Source organism: Prionailurus bengalensis, chromosome B3 (genome assembly GCF_016509475.1).
Source record: "Prionailurus bengalensis isolate Pbe53 chromosome B3, Fcat_Pben_1.1_paternal_pri, whole genome shotgun sequence".
NCBI lineage: Eukaryota > Metazoa > Chordata > Mammalia > Carnivora > Felidae > Prionailurus > Prionailurus bengalensis.
The window spans coordinates 52,397,949-52,416,685 of record NC_057355.1 but is presented as its reverse complement, the minus strand read 5'-3'; the positions used below and the strand labels follow the sequence as shown (position 1 = coordinate 52,416,685).

General features: G+C 41.1%; 1 protein-coding gene and 2 pseudogenes across 1 annotated transcript; 1 reads left to right on the top strand and 2 right to left on the bottom strand.

The window, feature by feature from the left end:
- Positions 1-9,792: 9,792 nt before the first annotated feature.
- LOC122468016 lies at positions 9,793-13,210 on the bottom strand (annotated as a pseudogene).
- A 131-nt stretch (positions 13,211-13,341) lies between these two features.
- On the bottom strand, positions 13,342-17,621 carry BCL2L10 (BCL2 like 10). Its single transcript, XM_043554433.1, has 2 exons — positions 16,608-17,621; positions 13,342-13,464 (listed from the first exon to the last, which is right to left on the bottom strand). The coding sequence occupies exons 1-2, from the start codon at positions 17,061-17,063 to the stop codon at positions 13,342-13,344; spliced, it is 579 nt and encodes a 192-aa protein (XP_043410368.1). The 5' UTR covers positions 17,064-17,621.
- LOC122469723 lies at positions 14,692-14,786 on the top strand (annotated as a pseudogene).
- Positions 17,622-18,737: the final 1,116 nt, after the last annotated feature.

Genomic DNA, 18,737 nt, shown 5'->3' with positions numbered 1-18,737 from the left:
GAGACAGCCTTGAGAAGCCAGGTTCTGGAAATAGGGGGCATTGCCCTACAGGACCTCTTTTTTTTTTTATTTATTTTGAAGGAGAGTGTTCATGGGCAAGAGGGGCTGAGAGAGAGGGAGAGAAAGAATCCCAAGTGGGCTCCATGCTCAGCATGGCTGAGTGTGGGGCTCAATCCATGATTGTGAGATCACAGCCTGAGCCAAAATCAATTGCTTAACCGACTGAGCCAGCCAGGTGCCCTAAGACCTCTTCTTCATAAAGCTACTACTTCCAAGAGCAGGAGACATAGCTGACTTCTATAACACATAGAAACAGACACAGAGAATTAGACAAAATGAGGAGACAGAGGAATATGTCCCAAATGAAAGGACAGGACAAAATCACAGCAAGAGACATAAATGAAATGGAGATAAGCAATATGCCCAATAAAGAATTTAAAGTAATAATCATAAAAATACTCACTGGACTTAAGAAAAGAGAGGAGGATCTCAGGAAGACCCTCAACAAAGAGAAAATATAAAAAAGAACCAATTAGATACTAAGAACCTAATAACTGAAATGAAAAATACACTATAGAGAATAGACTACAAATCAGAAAAAAAAAAAAAAAAAAAAAACAGAACAAATCAGCAATTTGGAAGACAGAGTAATGGAAAACACTCCAGCTAAACAAGAGAAAGAAAAAAGTAATAAAAAATGAGAATAGATGAAGGGAACTCTGCAACACCATCAAGCATAGGAACATTTGTATTATAGAGATCCCAGAAAGAGAAGAGGCAGAAAATGGGGTAGAAAATGTTTTTGAAGAAATAATAGCTGAAAAGTCACCTAATCTGGGAAGGAAATAGAAATCGAGATGCAGGACACATAGAGAGCCCCCAACAAAATCAACCCAAGGAGGTCCACACCAAGACACATGATAAGTAAAATGGCAAAAAGTAGTGCTTAAGAAAGAATTTTAACATCAATAAGAGAAAAAGAAAACGGTTGCCTCCAAGAGAAACCCATAAGCTATTATCTGATTTTTCAGCAGAAACTTTGTAGGTCAGAAGGGTTGCAAAAATACCCAGGAGGCTCCCATCCAGAACAGATGGACAGATAAAAACTTTCCTAGACCAACAAAAGTTGAAAGAATTAATCACCCTAAACCAGTCCTGTAAGAAATATTAAAGGTGACTCTTTGAGTGGAAAGGAAACACGATAAGCAGGAGTAAGAAAAGTGGGAAATACAAAAGCAGTCAAATCATGTACATCTATAAAAATCAGTCAAAGTATTCACAAAAAAAAGGACATAGAGTCTGAAACCATATACTTAAAACATGGGGGAAGGAGTAAAAATTTAGTGCTTTTAGAATGGGTTCAAACTTAAACAACCATCAACTTAATATAGACTATTACATACACAACATGTTATATATACACCTAATGGTAACCACAAATAAAAAACTTGTAGTAGATATGCAAAAAACAGAGAAAGGAATTCAAGGAGATCAGTAAAGAAAGCTAGCCAAGCAAGAGAGAAGAGAACAAAAAAGAACAGAGAAGAACTAGAAAAATAACCATAAACAAGTAACAAAAAGGCAGTAAGTACACACCTATCAACAATTACTTGGAATGTAAATGGACTAAACTCTCCCATCAAAAGACATAGAGTGACAGAATGGATAAAAAGCAAGACCTATGCTGCCTACAAAGAGGCTCATTTCAGACCTAATGACATTCAGATTGAAAGTGAAGGGATGTTATATCATTTATTAGGCAAATGGAAGTGAAAAGAAAGCTGGGGTGGGAGTACTTCTATTGGACAAATAGACTTTATTTATTTATTTTTTTTCCAACGTTTATTTATTTTGGGACAGAGAGAGACAGAGCATGAACGGGGGAGGGTCAGAGAGAGAGGGAGACACAGAATCGGAAACAGGCTCCAGGCTCTGAGCCATCAGCCCAGAGCCTGACTCGGGGCTCGAACTCCCGGACTGCGAGATCGTGACCTGGCTGAAGTCGGACCCTTAACCAACTGCGCCACCCAGGCGCCCCTGGACAAATAAACTTTAAAACAAAGACTGTAACAAGAAACAAAAAAGGACATTATATAATCATGAAGGGAATGATCCAATAAGATATAATAATTATAAATATTTATGCACCCAACATGGAAGTACCCAAATATATAATGCAGCTATTAACAAACAAAACAAGCAATCAAAAGTAACACAATAACAGTTGGGGACTTTAACACTCCACTTACATCAATGGATAGATCGTCCAAACAGAAAGTCAACAAGGAAATAGTAGCTTTTTTTTTTTTAATTTTTTTTAACATTTATTTATTTTTGAGACAGAGAGAGACAGAGCATGAACAGGGGAGGGTCAGAGAGAGGGAGACACAGAATCTGAAACAGGCTCCAGGCTCTGAGCTGTCAGCACAGAGCCCGACGCGGGGCTCGAACTCACGGACGGCAAGATCATGACCTGAGCCGAAGTCGGCCGCTTAACCGACTGAGCCACCCAGGCGCCCCGGAAATAGTAGCTTTTAATGACACAAAGACCTGATGGATCTAACATATAGTCAGAACATTCCATCCTAAAACAGGAGAATACACATTCTTTTCAAGTACACATAAAACATTCCTCAGAATAGATCACATGTTAGGCCACCAAACAAGTCTCAACAAATTCAAAAAGACAAGTCATATCAGTCATCTTTTTCAAGCACAAAAGTCTGAAACTAGCAATCAACCACAAGAAAAAAATCTAGAAACAACATGAAAATATGGAAGTAACATGCAACTAAACAATGGTTTAACCAGGAAATTGAAGAATTCAAAAAAACATATGGAGACAAATGGAAATGACAATAATGGTCCAAAATCTTTGGGATACAGCAAAAACTATTCGAAGAGTGAAGTTTATTACAGGCCTACATCAAGGAGAAAAATCTCAAATCAGCAGCCTAACCTTATTTACCTAAAGGCGATAGAAAAAGAAGAACAAAACCCCAAACCAGCAGAAGGAAGGAAAAAAGATTAGAGCAGAAATAAATGGCATAGAAACTAAAAAAAATATAACAGATCAATGAAACCAGGAGCTGGTTCTCTGAAAAGATCAACAAAAAGCCAGACTGAGAGAGAGTGCACACATGAGCAAGTCCACACTCAAAATAAAAAATGGAAGAAAAATAACACCACCACAGAATACCAAGGATTATAAGAATATTATGAAAAATTATATGCCAACATATTGGACAACCTAGAAGAAATGGACAAATTACTAGAAACATGTAACCTCCCAAAACTGCATCAGGAATAGAAAATTTGAACAGATTGAAATTGAATCACTAATTGAAAAACTCTCAAACAGAAGTCCAGGAGCAACCACGTGGCTTCACAGATGAATTCCACCAAACACTTAAAGAAGAGTTAATACAGGGGCATCTGGGTGGCTCAGTTGGTTGAGCATCCAACTTCAGCTCAGGTCATGATCTCGCGGTTTGTGGGTTTGAGCCCACATTGGGCTCTGTGCTGACAGCTCAAAGACTGGAGCCTGCTTTGGATTCTGTGCCTCCCTGCCTCTGCTCCTCTCCTACTTGTGTGCATTTGCTCGTGCTCACTCTCTCTCTCTCAAAAATAAATAAACACTAAAAAAAAAGAGAAGAGTTAATACCTATTCTTCTGCAACTGTTATTACAAAAAAAATAGAAGAGGAAAAAAAATTTCCAAATTTATTCTTGGAGGCCAGTATCACCCTAATACCAAACCCAGATAAAGACACAAGAAAACTACAGGTCACTATCTCTGATGAACATAGAAACAAAAATCCTTAACCAAGTATTAGCAAACCAACTCCAACAATACATTAAAAACAACCATTCACCAAGATCAGGTGGGATTTATTCCTGGGATGCAAGGTGGTTCAATATTTGCAAATCAATGTGATACTTCACATTAACAAGGATAAAAGCCATAGGATCACTTCAATAGATCCAGAAAAAGCATTTGACTAAGTGCAACAACCATTCATGAAAAAACCCCTCAACAAAGTAGGTTTAGACAGAATAATAAAGGCCATATATGAAAAACCCACAGCTAACATCATCAAAAACTTAGAGTTTTTCCTAACTAAGATTGGGAACAAGACAAGGATGTCCAATCTTACCACTTTTATTCAACATAACACTGGAAGTCCTAGCCACCACAATCAGGTAAGAAATAAAAGGCATCTGCATCCCCTGGGTGGCTCAGTTAGGGGTCTGACTTCAGCTCAGGTCATGATCTTGCAGTGAATTCGAGCCCCACGTTGGGCTCTGTGCTGACCTTGTGGATGGAGTCTGCTTGGGATTCTCTCTCTCTCTCCCCTTCTCTCTGTGCTGACAGAGCAGAACCTGGAGCCTGCTTCAGATTCAGGGTCTCCCTCTCTCTCTGCCCTTCCCCTGCTCATGCTAGATCTCTCTCTCTCTCTCTCTCTCTCTCTCTCTCTCTCTCTCTCTCCCTCTCCCTCTCCCTCTCTCTCTTGCTCTCTCAAAATAAACATAAAATAAAAAAAATACAAGGCATCCAAATTGGTAAAGAAGTAGTATAACTCTTCCTATTTGCAGATGACATGACAGTATATATAGAAAGCCCTAAAGAATCCACCAAAAAAAGGTACTGGAACTGATAAATGAATTCAGTAAAGTTGCAGGATACAAAAATCAATACACAGAAATGCACTATATTTCTATACACTAATAATAAGGTAGCAGAAAGAGAAATTAAGACAACAGTACCATTTATAATTGCATCAAAAATAAAATACCTAGGAATAAACTTAACCAGAGAGGTAAAAGACTTGTACTCTGAAAACTATAAAACACTGATGAAAGAAACTGAAGAGGACACAAATGGAGAGATATTTCATGCTCATGAATTGGAAGTATATTGTGAAGATGTCCGTACTACTCAAATCAATCTACAGATTTAATGCAATCCCTGTCAAAATACCAACAGCATTTTTCACAGAACTAGAACAAATAATTCTAAGATTTGTGTGGAACCATAAAGAGAGCCAAAGCAATCTTGAGGAAGAAGAACAAAACTGGAGCGATCACAATCCCAGATTTCAAGATATACTGTAAGGGCACTTGGGTAGCTCAATTGGTTAAGCATCCAACCTCATCTCAGGTCATGATGTTGTGTTACATCGGTTCGAGCCCTGCATCAGACTCTGTGCTGACAGCTCAGAGAGTCTGAAGCCTGCTTCAGATTCAGTGTCTTTCTCTCTCTCTGCCCCTGACTTGTACTCTCTGTCTTTTCAAAGTAAATAATCGTTACAAAAAAAAAAAAAAAAAAAAGGAAAGAAAGAAAGAAAAAGATATACTGCAAAGCTTAGTAATCAAAACAGTATGGAACTGGCACAAAAACAGATACATAGATCAGTGGAACAGAATAGAGAGCCCAGAAATAAACCCATGATGATATGGTCAATGAATCTATGACAAAGGAGGCAGGAATATGCAATGAGGAAAAAGACAGGATCTTCAACAAATAGTGTTGGGAAAACTGGACAGCTACATGCAAAAGAATGAAACACAACCACTTTTCTACACCACACATAAAAATAAACTAAAAATGGATTCAAGACCTAAATGTGAGACCTGAAGCCATAAAAATCCTAGAAGAGCACAGGTAGTAATTGCTCTGACATTGGCAGTACTAACTTTTTCTAGATATGTCATCTGAAGCAAGGGAAACAAAACTATTGGGACTACATCAAAATAAAAAGCTTTTGCATAGCAGAGGAAACAACGAAACAAAGACAACCTACTGAATGGGAGAAAATATTTGCAAATGAAATCTATAATGGTTTAGTATTTAAAATATTCAAAAACATATGCAACCCAACACCAAAAAAAGCAAATAAGCCAATTAAAAATGGGCAGAAGACAACAGACATTTCTCCAAAGAAGACATCCAGATAGCCAACAGACATGTGAAAAGATGCTCATCATCACTAATCATCAGAGAAATGCAAATGTAAACCACAATGAAAAATCACCTCGCACCTGTCAGGATAGTTGAAATAAAAAACCAAGAAACAACAGTGTTGGTGACGATGTGGAGAAAAAGATACTCTTCTGCATTGTTGGTGGGAATGCAAACTGAGTTAAGCACTGTTGAAGACAGTAGGGAAGTTCCTGAAAAAATTAAAAATAGAAATACCATATAATGTAGTAATTCCACTACTATTTACCCAAAATATACAAAAACACTAATTAGAAAAGACAGATGCACCCCAGTGTTGACTTGTAATACTCAAGATACGGAAACAACCCAAGTGTTTAGATGAATGAATAAAGATGTGGTGTGTGTATATGTATGTACACATACATATACACACACACAACAGATTACTCAGCCATAAAAAAGAGTGAAAACCTGCTATTTGCAACAACATGGATGGATCTAGAAAGTATAATGCTAAGTGAAAGAAGTCAAAGACAAATACCATATGATTTCACTCACGTGGAATTTAAGAAACACAACAAATGAACAAAGAAAAAAAGAGGCAAAAGACAGAATCTTAAATACAGATTACAAACTGATGGTTACAGAGGGGAAGTTATGGAAGGATGGGTGAAATAGGTGAAGGGAATTAAAAGTACATTTACCATCATGAGCACTGAGTAACATATAGAATTGTTGAATCACTATGTTGTACACCTGAAACATTGTATGTTAATTATGCTGAAATTAAGCAATAATATATATTTTTTAAAAACCTAAAATAACCCTTGGGGCTCCTGGGTGGCTCAGTCAGTTAAGCGTCTGACTTCAGCTCAGGTCATGATCTCACAGTTCGTGGGTTCGAGCCCTGCTGTGCTGACAGCTCAGAGCCTGGAGCCTGCTTCAGATTCAGATCTCCCTCTCTCTCTGCCCTGCCCCCACTCACACTCTGTCTCTCTCGGTCTCTCTGTCTCTCTCAAAAATAAACATTAAGAAAAAAATTTTTTTAAAAATTATAAAACAACCCCCAAAAAAGAAAAAAAAATACAAAAAAATACATCCTGGAATTGATAGCTGTGTAGTTGGGAAAACAAGCAAGAAGATGATAGAGGCAAATAGCATCCTAAAAAACTTCAAGTTTACAGGGAAGGTAAAACTGGAAGAAAATGGAGTTTGAAGCAAACAACATTTACCCAGAAGTGCCCCCCTAGATTCTAAAAATGCAGGAAGAACTTGAGAGAAGATAGTAACATATTATTCTTCCATAACAGACATATCATTCTTCTGAGTAGGCAACAGACTAAGCAAAAATTTAAGAGTCCCAATGCTTTACTGACTTATGGGAAAGATCATCACTTGAAAATTCACTTTAACTCAGCACTCCAAAAGTGCCTTGAATGGTCACATTCATCAGTAGCACATCATGATAATCCTCTTCCTCTTAGGAGCCCAAACTACTTAGTTTATGGAATAAAGCAGCCACATGCTAAAAACAATGAGATGATTTGTCTTGAAGTTAGATACTGTAGTAAAAACACATTATCCCAATGTGTCTGCATCGCTCAGTTGGATAAATGTCCAACTCTTGGTTTCAGCTCGGGTCATGATCTCATTGTGAGTTCAAGCCCTGCGTCAGGCTCTGCACCATTAGTGCAGAGCCTCCTTTGGATTCTCTCTTTCTCCCAAAATAAACAAACTTAAAACAACAACAACAACACTCTCCCAAAGTGGAATGCCTCATAACTCAGCAATGTCAGTGATGCTCACCTTTAGGATATTGTTTCTTACTACAGATAATTAACACGTGTGTGTAATCCTTAATTTACTCAAAAACCCTGACAGGTCCTAGATTAAATTATCATTTGAGCAATGGCTCCATGACTCCACCCTCCTAAAATGCTGTGAAAAGTGCAAAAAAGGGCTGGAAGAAAGGAAGGCCATCAACCAAAATCAAGGGAATTTTCTAGTACATAGAAAACAACTATCACACACATTCACTAACCTATACAACTAACCAAGACAAGAGTGAGAAATATTAGGAAAGAAACATTAGCTAGAACTATTGAGTGTTCATAATAGCCGGATTTAGAATCTAATTCAATTTCTTACTGTTTCTCCACATTCCATCCTACCCCAAATCTCTGACTTCTGTCCTGTGAGGTCTTCTCTTCCAGGCAGGCTCTCTCCATGCACTGAACACACCCCAGATGAGAAAAAGTCTCATTTAATAGTGTCCACAGATCAAAACCACACTCAGGTATCACCTCACGCCAGTCAGAGTGACCAAAATGAACAAATCAGGAGACTATAGATGCTGGAGAGGATGTGGAGAAACGGGAACCCTCTTGCACCGTTGGTGGGAATGCAAATTGGTGCAGCCGCTCTGGAAAGCAGTGTGGAGGTTCCTCAGAAAATTAAAAATAGACCTACCCTATGACCCAGCAATAGCACTGCTAGGAATTTATCCAAGGGATACAGGAGTACTGATGCATAGGGCCACTTGTACCCCAATGTTCATAGCAGCACTCTCAACAATAGCCAAATTATGGAAAGAGCCTAAATGTCCATCAACTGATGAATGGATAAAGAAATTGTGGTTTATATACACAATGGAATATTACGTGGCAATGAGAAAAAATGAAATATGGCCTTTTGTAGCAACATGGATGGAACTGGAGAGTGTGATGCTAAGTGAAATAAGCCATACAGAGAAAGACAGATACCATATGGTTTCACTCTTATGTGGATCCTGAGAAACTTAACAGGAACCCATGGGGGAGGGGAAGGGAAAAAAAAAAAGAGGTTAGAATGGGAGAGAGCCAAAGCATAAGAGACTGTTAAAAACTGAGAACAAACTGAGGGTTGATGGGGGGTGGGAGGGAGGAGAGGGTGGGTGATGGGTATTGAGGAGGGCACCTTTTGGGATGAGCACTGGGTGTTGTATGGAAACCAATTTGTCAATAAATTTCATAAAAAAAATAGTGTCCACAGAAATCTTAAAATTGAGTCCTGTTACTTTCACTGTTAGGTCAGGTCTGGGTCATTCTTCTGAACTTAAAATAGGGTCACGTAGGGAGGAGTCAATCTCACCAGAAGCACAAGGTCTAAGAACAAAGCAGAGGTAGTTTCCCCTAAGAAAACTGAGGGTGTTAGGGGAAATGGGGAAGACAAAATACCCTCTCTAGATTCTATTCACAATAGCCATGGAACGCAAAGTGTTGGAAGACACCTAAGAACACAGAACCTGGAAGGTTCTTGAAGGAAATCCTAAGAGACCAAAAAAAATGAAGCAAGAGTTTATGTTCTTAGAAGGAAAGACAAAATGTTGTAAAGATACTTATTTCCAAATTAATCTATAATCCATTCCCATTCTAATAAAAATTCTAAAGCAGTGTCTGAATGGATTCTTTATAAAGGGTTTTTCAGAACTCACTTTAAACAATTCACAAAAATTGCCAAGGATATTTTTAATGTTTATTTTTGAGGGGGGTGCAGCAGAGAGAGAGACAGAGACAGAGACAGAGACAGGATCTGAAGTGGGCTGTGTGCTGACGCCTGGGACAGAACAGCGAGGCAGAGCCAAATGTTCTGAAGACAAAGGGTTCACAAGACTAGTCACAAGAGCAGGTCCAGTTTTAGTAATAGCCAGGAAGGCCTGGAGGGATACCATACTATTTTTTAAAACCACGTATTTAGTATTTTCGTTAGGTTGTGTAAATACCATTTCAAGCAAATGCCAAATGGAAGAACAAGGAACACCAAGTCTGTCTCCTACTCCAGCCACACTATCAGTGGCCATGACGATGCCAGTCAGCCAGTGTTACCCAGATTACTGTTAGCCACATCATCAATTTGTACAATGTTCCAGACAGTTTTTGTTGCTAGAATCAGTGCACTGACTGAAACCAGCAAAGGCTGGACAACAAAGTTCTTCCAAAATAATTGCAAATGCCACCCTTTTGGACATTAGTGCCTGTAGTTTTTCTCCTTGGGCATGCCAGTTTCTTAGTTCTAGTACTGCAGAAATGGGATTCGGGCCAGCAGCTTCAGTTAGTGTAGATGGAATGACTTCCATTACAGCTGCATTAGAACACAGGATTCCATACCACTCAATGTTCATGGATATTCTGTTAACCATAGTGCCAACTCTGTTTCTGGAGTACCACCTCTCATAGAAGCTCTCGCCTCACTGAACAGCAAATAACACATAGGGCATCATGAATGGAGCACTCAGCTTCTTCAGTCACCATTTTTTAGGACCATGCACAGTTAGAACTTTTTCCCAGTGATCTTGAACAGTTTTATCCCCTCAGCCAGCTCAGCAAAATCTACCATGTTACTGGTGAATTGGTCAATATGAGCAACTGGCTTGGATCCAGTTGTCTAACAGATGACATCAGTGTCTTCTCTTCCAATATCCCTAGCCACCATGATCGTCATTTGTTCAGGAAATGTAATGCAAGATCACAGAGAGCATCTCTTAAGAATAGACTTCTTTAGGAGAACGTTACAACCAGTTTTAAAAATTTGCTTCACTGAATTTAGAATACAGGCTCTCTCTTCTTAGCACTGGGCCCATCTGGGCATATCAGAAACTACTATGTGATTATCTTTATCCGTTTTGGGAGCAGATAAGGAAAACTGAATAAGCCCAATCTTAGCCTTTTCAAATCTGGTTAGCTCATCTTTTGGGTGAGAACCAGCCCTTCCACCAACTTGCAGTCATCATTTGTCCCACCCAGTTTCTTTATATATTTAAGCTATATATAGTTTATATATAAACTATACATACATAACTATACATACAGCATATCTATACATACATAAAAACATTTATTTAAACTAAAACAAAACTCATCACCCATTCCCTGCCCCTGGTAACTACCAACCTGGTATCAATGATGTTGGTTTTTTTCAATTTTTCAGTTTTTTTTTATTATACCTATAAGAGATCATCAGTATTTGTCTTTCTTCATCAGACTATATTTTACTTGGCACAATGCCCTCAAGGTTTAACTACTTTGGTATCTGTAAGATCTACACCAGTAGCAGTGGCTGAGTCATTCACTTCCTTCACTGCATTTCCACTTACTGGAGAAAGCAAACTTAAACACAGAAAACCTTTCAGATCAATTAAGTGGCTGCAATATCTAAGTTTCTCTGTCACCTAGTTCCATGGGTCAAGACGTGTTAAGATTTCAATATACGCTCCTTTTCCAATTCCTTCTGGAATGCCTTGGAAAGGATGGTTGGGTGAATCCTTTTCTGAAAAAGCTTGATACTCAAGTCTAAGAAAACCAGCAGTGATGACCACCAATGTGGTGCCACCTCATGCTTCTTTATCTTGAGCCTCAGACAGCTTCCTCAGCCTTCTGGCTGCTGGATGCAACACTTACATTTGTGTCAGAATGGTGGTGCCATCAGTCGTAATGGTCAAATCACCTTTCCCATCTTTAATCATTTTATCCTTTTGGTCCCAGGCTTATTCTGGTAGCATCAGCAACAACTTTTGCCATGGAGAAGTTCAAGTAGATTTGGGTTAGCTTGCTGTGGTCCTCATAGGTGCTTTTCTTGGGGCTGCTGGTAGCCCTGGTAAGCACTGGCTCCAGAGTACCCCTGTTTGGATATGGCAAGCTTAGCGGGTCTGGGTGGGCTCAGAAAGGACAGATGGATGTGGATTCCAGCTCACTACAGAATAATGGTGAGCCCTGTGAACCACTGAAGTGGATTAGAACAGGTCACTCCAAAATATAAAACTTTGGCATACTGTTTTGAACTGAAGGCAACCGAGAAATAGCACATACAGGAAGGGCTCTCTGCCCTCCACTTTTCTGCCTAAAAGTATGGCATAAATTTTCTGTGAGAAAGGTGCCCTTTTTATAAAGATTTTTTGAAGTAATCTCTATCCCTAATGTGGGGCTCAAATGCAAAACCCTGAGATCAAGAGTTGCACGTTCTACTGACTGAGCCAGCCAGGTGCCCTGAGAAACATGCCCTCTTATACCAGGAAGGGGAGAAAACTCATCCTTGGAGAAGGTAATCCACACCAAGAACCATCTGTGTGAACTTGACTAAAATAACCCTTATCTTCCACTGGTTTTCCCCCATCTATTTCCTAGTCACTTCCCCCAGAATATACCACCTCTAGAAGTCCAACCCCTTTCCTTTGCCTAATTGTTTCACAATTTATCACTCTTTGTTAAAATGGTAAGTCCTGAATCTACACACTTCTTTGAAGTTTTCACTTTTCTATAAAGTCTCCTGTAAAAACAGCAAAGAAGGTCCATATATTTTTCACTTGTTAATCAGTCTTGTGTCTGCTAAATTCACAGTCCTCAGCTGGAGAACCTAAGAGGGTAAAGTTTTCCTCTCCATCATCTTGCAGGTGGTGGATTAACTGCAGAGTAGAAGGTGGAAGAAAAGAACTTCTTATGAGCTTGTGTATTGATTAAACATTTAAAATACAGAATTATAGGGGCGCCTGGGTGGCGCAGTCGGTTAAGCGTCCAACTTCAGCCAGGTCACGATCCCGCGGTCCGTGGGTTCGGGCCCCGCGTCGGGCTCTGGGGTGATGGCTCAGAGCCTGGAGCCTGTTTCCGATTCTGTGTCTCCCTCTCTCTCTGCCCCTCCCCCGTTCATGCTCTGTCTCTCTCTGTCCCAAAAATAAATAAACGTTGGAAAAAAAAATTTTAAATACAGAATTATATGTATATTTTAAAAGACAGTAAAAGAAAATTTTCATCCATTCAAGTTACTCCTAAGAATAATGTCTTATTGAATTCCAAAGAAAACAAACATTTTTAAAAAGAGATATAAATTTATTAAAAATCTAAAGATAATTAACAATTTATTGAAGTCAGAAAAATATATAAAATCTAGAAAGGTAGAATTAGTAATTAGGTTTCAAAGGATTTAGAAAGAATTCCTTATAAAAGTTTTAAATATTACATTCCTTGTCAAAGTGGGACTTGGAGGGCTTTTGGTATTTCACCCCTGACAGACTGCCTTGATGAATCAGTCAGCAGAAGCACATCAAATTGTGGACACATATTCACTCTTATCCAAATGTAGCAAAAAGCACCATGTTCCCTACTAAACAAAATTTGTAGTTTCTTCCGCAATTCTTTAGAGCAATGAGCCTTGAGAATCCATTTCCCCCAAAGAAGAGCCATTTGTACCTTTGTCCTAATACCTCTGATACTTGCCAGGAGTTAAAACTCTGAGTCATCACCACAGGACTCCTCAGATAAATGCAGGTGAAAATGTCTCAGAGCATGGTTTACTCTGTTCTATTCTCTCACATCTCAGATTCGGTTGGCTGGTCACAGGCAGGTAGAAATGGGCTAAAAATGTTAGAACTCACAATAATCTTCTCCAGAAGTAGATTAAGATCATTACTGTAAAGCATGACAGAAGAGCCTGGACCAGCAGTCTTCTCCAAGAAGATGGCAGCATGGGTGAGAAGAAGAGACAAAAGCCATCCTACAAGGGGGAGGGAGAAGGGGAATTAGATGGCTTCATAATGCCCCACATCTGAACTCAATAAAACACACTGGAGCTTCGGATTCAATAGTAAGATAACTCCCGAATTTAAAAAGTAGAGAAAAGTAAATACTGACCAGGAGGCAACTTGTACTTAGGAACTTTTGAGTTAGGATTTGTAAGAAATAGTCCAACATAGAACAAAGAAGGAAATAGGAGACACTTAACTATGTCACAGAACGAATACTCCTTTTTTGACCTGTTTTCAAAAGCTAAGAGGATACCAATCTCCCTTCCCACCAAATAATCTAATGAAAAATGGGTGGAGGACCTGAACAGACATTTCTCCAAAGACATCCACATGGCCAATAGACACAGGAAAAGATGCTCAACACCACTAATCATTAGGGAAAATGCAAATCAAAATCATGAGAGGTCACTTCACCACAGTCAGAGTGTCTAGTATCAAAAACATAAAATAACAAAAGTTGCTGTATAGAACAGGTATATAGAAAATAGAGTGTATAGAAAAGAGAACTGTTGGTGGGAATGTAAACTGGTGCAGCACTATAGAAAACAGTGTGGCAGTTCCTCCAAAAATTCCAAAGTTGAAATGTCATAGGACCCTGAAGTTCCACTTCTGGGTATTTACCTGAAGAAAAAAAAACATTAATTCAAAAAGAGGTATGCACCCCTATGTTCATTACAGCAATATTTACAACAGCCAAACTACAGAATGACTCCAGTGTCCATCGACAAATGAATGGATAAAGGCAATGTGGTATGTATACATAAAGGAATATTACTTAGCCATAAGAAAGAATGAGATCTTGCCATTTGCAACAACCTAGATAGGCCTAGAGGGCATTATGCTAGGTGAAATAAGTCAGAGAAAAGACAAAAAACATTTCATGTGCAATCTAAAGAACAAAAGAACTCAACAAACAACACAGAAATAGACTTATAAACACAGAACACAAAGTGGTGGTTGTGAGAGGGGAGCAGGGTGGGGAAATAGGCAAAATAGGTCAAGGGGATTAATAGTTATAAAATTAAACAAAACAGGAACGAAAGGTAGAGCACAGAGAATACAGTCAATATTTAATAGCTTTGTATGGTGACAGACTTATGTTGAGAATTCCATAATTTAATTGCTGAATCACACTGTCATATACCTTTAAACTAATATAATATTGTATGTCAACTATACTTCAATTTTTTAAAAAAGTGCTTGCTTTGGCAACACTTACATTAAAACTGGAAGATTAGCACGGCCTCTGGGCAAGGATGACATGTAAATTCATGAAGCATTCCGTATTTTAATCACTATAGTATACATCTGAGTTCGTGTGTATCTAACACCGTATGTTAATTACACTGGAATTTTAAATGAAAAAGATAAAAATAAAAAAAATTCAAAGAAAAAAAAACCTAAGAGGAAGGTAGACTATCACGCTCTTTCCTGAGCAAAGGGCAGATGCCATTTGGGAAACTGGCAAATCACTAGGTTGAAAACTATCACCTAAGACAATAAAGCAAGCAGCTCCATTCAGAGAAAGAGAGAGGAAAGGAATGGAAGTCCAGATAGTGGCATTTTAACTGTAGGGGAGAGGTGTGGGCATGTCCCTTTTACACAGTTGGGGGAATAGGATCTTCTTGATGTTAAAGGATTATTCCTTAGTCAATGTTATTTAGCCAAAATGAAAATAATGACCTCCTCCCAGTTTCCTCTTGAAGTGCAGAGGGTCCTCAGGGGCCAAATGCCTTCTTAAGACAAATGGCTCAGGTGGGCTTCTTAGCGATCATAGGCCTGGATGGTTGAAGACCAGCACACACACCAGTAAGAATGCAGGAACTAATGCTAACACCTCAAGTTGTTCATCTAAGGTCAAGGTTCTGATTCAGATACTACCTCTCCTCCACAGATGGAATCCAATTCACCACCACAGGTGATGCCAACTGCCAACAGGAGGCTAAATTTCCTGCAGGGTCTTCCTTAACTCTTCAGATTTTTTTGATGTTTACTTTTGAGCGCCCGCACGCGTGCGCGTACACACACACACACACACACACACACACACACACACAGAGTGGGGGAAGGGGCAAAGAGAGAGGGAAAGAGAGGATCTGAAGGGGCTATGCACAGACAGCAGAAAGACTGATGCCAGGCCTGAACTCACTTGATGCAAGGCCCAAACTCACTAGCTGTGAGATCATTACCTGAGAAGTCAGCCTCTTAACCGACTGAACAACCCAGGCGCTCCTCTTGGATTTTATTTTAATTGTTGGTTTTAATAGTTTGGTTATATTTATTCTATAACCTGGGTCACTGCAGTCCTTGATTCAACTTCAGTAGGAAGAGAGGAAAGGAACAGTTTAACTCAGAAATCGAGAGGCATGCTACCCTCTTACTGAAGGGTGGTGGGCTTTCCTTGATCATTAAATCGATTTAGGAGCTGCAAGGCAATGTCCTGCCCCTCTAGCTCACACCACAGATCAATGACCTACAGCTGAAAGCCAAAGCACCTGGTTATCACCCAATTAAGGGCTGGGTGCAGTGGATTAGAGTTAAGGAATCCAGAGACAATACCACCATTGGGTGCCTGCACACACTTCAACACCTCTGGCCTCAGCTCCTCCGGAGTGGTGTTGGGAGCTCAGCCACAGGATGCCTTTTCATTCTTAACGTTTTAGGCTGGTGCTCTCTAACCTGCAGCGCTGTGGGGCCTGTCTCTCCAAAGGTTTAATAGGCAGAGGAGAAAGAATCCACCTGGCCCAGGGTCACTCCACTGCTGACTCTACCAGTTTGGGGATCTCTATATGAGCAAAGCATCCAGACCCAACGTGGGCACATCCTAAAACTCCTAGGACCCTGCAAGGGTAAGGCCCAAGTGTGCAAACCAGCTCATGCACTGCTGCTTCATAATGAGCTAATAAGACAGCCGGCTAGCAAGAGCGGTTTCTGCCCATCTGTTATCACCAAGAGAGGAGAAAGCAGGACTTTACACAAAATGTCCTCGTCGTGCTGAAAGGAACCCATCAGGCTGACGCCGTGCGGTCCCTCCCGGTGCCGGCCACGTGGGCGCGTCCCTGGCTGCCTGCCTGGTCCCCACACCCCAGGTACCCCCCTCCCCCTGCCTCACCCAGCCGTCGTGAGCCTCCAGCCAGGCGCGATGCCGTCCGGTGAGCCGATTGCAGAGCAAAGCCACCAGGTGCTGGCAGTCCTGGCCAACATTGGTCTCCCACTCCAGCTCCTGTTGCTGGCCCGGCGTCAGGTTCAAGTAGGTCCCCGGCGGCGGTCTCTCCAGCAGTGTCCCCGCGAAGGTCAAGAGCGCTACCACATGGCCCCAACTGAGGGTTTGGGGGTTGGAGAGTAAATCCTGCTCCAACCGCGCCACCAGTTCCACGCGGTTTCCGCGGTAGCCGCGGTAAGCCGACAAGAAACGCTGGTGGCGCTGCCGTATCTGGGCGGCCAGGTAGCGCAGCACCGCGGCCTCGGGCGTGGACGGCGTCCGCGCGGGGCTGCCGGGCTCCCGGGCGCAGTACTCCAGGTAGTCAGTCAGTAGCTGCGCCGTGCGCTCCCTCAACGCGTCAGCCATGACCTAACCCCTGCCGGGGGCCCGACCCGACGCTGTTTTCTAGGCCTGGCTGCGCCTCCGCCCAGGGAGGGGCCGGCACGCCCCTCCCGGATTCTGCCGGGCAGTTGTTTTTCTAGGTCTGGAGAGGAGGCTTTGATGGGAATCCCGTGTGCACCTGTTCTGGTCCCAAAGGCCAGGTCCAGTGGTGTGCACGCGTTCGCAGAGCGATCAGAAACAGTGAGGCTTCTTTGGGCTTACTGTTTAGCTCTGGGCCTGGGGACTAAGAGCCCGGAGGGGACAGTCTGGGAAGTTGGGCTAGATTTTTGCCTCCTCATTTTAAGAAGAAATTGACTAAGGCTACACATAGCGCTCCACTGACGACTCCCTTGCAAGGATTATCAGCATCTCCCGATTGGACAGAAGCACCCAGGTGTATGTTGGAGATACCTTTCTTTGGATCTGGCATATGCGGCAGGAAAAAGGATAAGTCTCCTGCAGGCTGCTGGAGTGCCAATGCTGGCTGTATTTGTTCATTCAGAGCCTGTTAGCACAGGAGATGTAATGGAGAACAAAGCACGTGGTCCCTGTTCTCAAGAACCCTAGTGATGAAACAAAGAAAGAAGCCATCACAGTAGGGTTTAATTATCACTATAGTTGGATTGGTTCAGTACTCAGCTCCAGGATAGTGGCTGCTTCTGGTACCTACTGTTCTTATATTGCATAGAATTCTCTTTACTTTTTATTGGTCAATTCCTCATTATTCCGATCCCATATTTTAGTTAATACTTCTTATATTAACCTTTCTCTGTTCATGATACTGTATGGCTTCTTTCTCCTGATTGGACCCAGACTGATCCAGAATTGGTATCCTCATTGAAAATTCTGGGGGTTCAGTGGTCTGGAGTATGTTGAAATATCCCGTTCAGGGTGAAAGATGAGTTTCCTGCATCTTGTATCACTTACAAGAAAAAAGAGGTACGACACCTGGTAGGTCCTTTTGGATTTTGGAGGCAACATACACCACATATGAGTGTGACTTCAACCCATCTATACAGCCTAGTGGATTGGGGAGGACAAGAGAAGGTTCTGTAGCATATGCAGGCTATAGTACAAGCTGGTCTACCACGTGGGTCTTATGATCCAATAGATCCCATGATACTTAATGTGTCAAATAGGGATGCTGTATGTAGCCTCCAGCAAACACCAATAGGAGAATTACAGCACAGACCTCTAGGTTTTCAAAGCAAATCTATGTCCTCTTCTGCAGGTAGCTACTCTTTCAAGAAGCAGGTTCTGGCTTGCTACTGGACCTTGGTAGAAGTTGAATGGCTAACCACAGTACTGACCATGTAACTTGAGCTCTCATTATGTGAATGTTGTCTGACCTACCTAGACATACATTGGACATACACAGCAGCAATCTGTCATCATGTGTAAATATATATATGCCTGAACTCGGGGGGGGGGTCCATAAAGTACAAGTAAATTGCATGAGCAGGTGGCTCAGACTCCTACACCACCAACTCCTGTTGCTTTGCCCCCTCCCTCATTCCATGCCTGTGGCCTCCAAGGGATTGCTTAGGATCAGTTGACTGAGGGACCCATTGCAGATGGTCTATATGGTGTGCTGGTACCACATGAGAGTGGACAGCTGTAGCATCACAACCCCACTCAGGGGTGACTGTGAAGACAGTC

Coding starts and splice junctions, on each gene's coding strand:
- BCL2L10 (XM_043554433.1), bottom strand. CDS start 17,063: ATGGCTGACGCGTTGAGGGAGCGCACGGCGCAGCTACTGACTGACTAC. Junction 13,465..16,607: donor TGGAGGCTCACGACGGCTGG/GTGAGGCAGGGG, acceptor TCCCCCTTGTAG/GATGGCTTTTGTCTCTTCTT.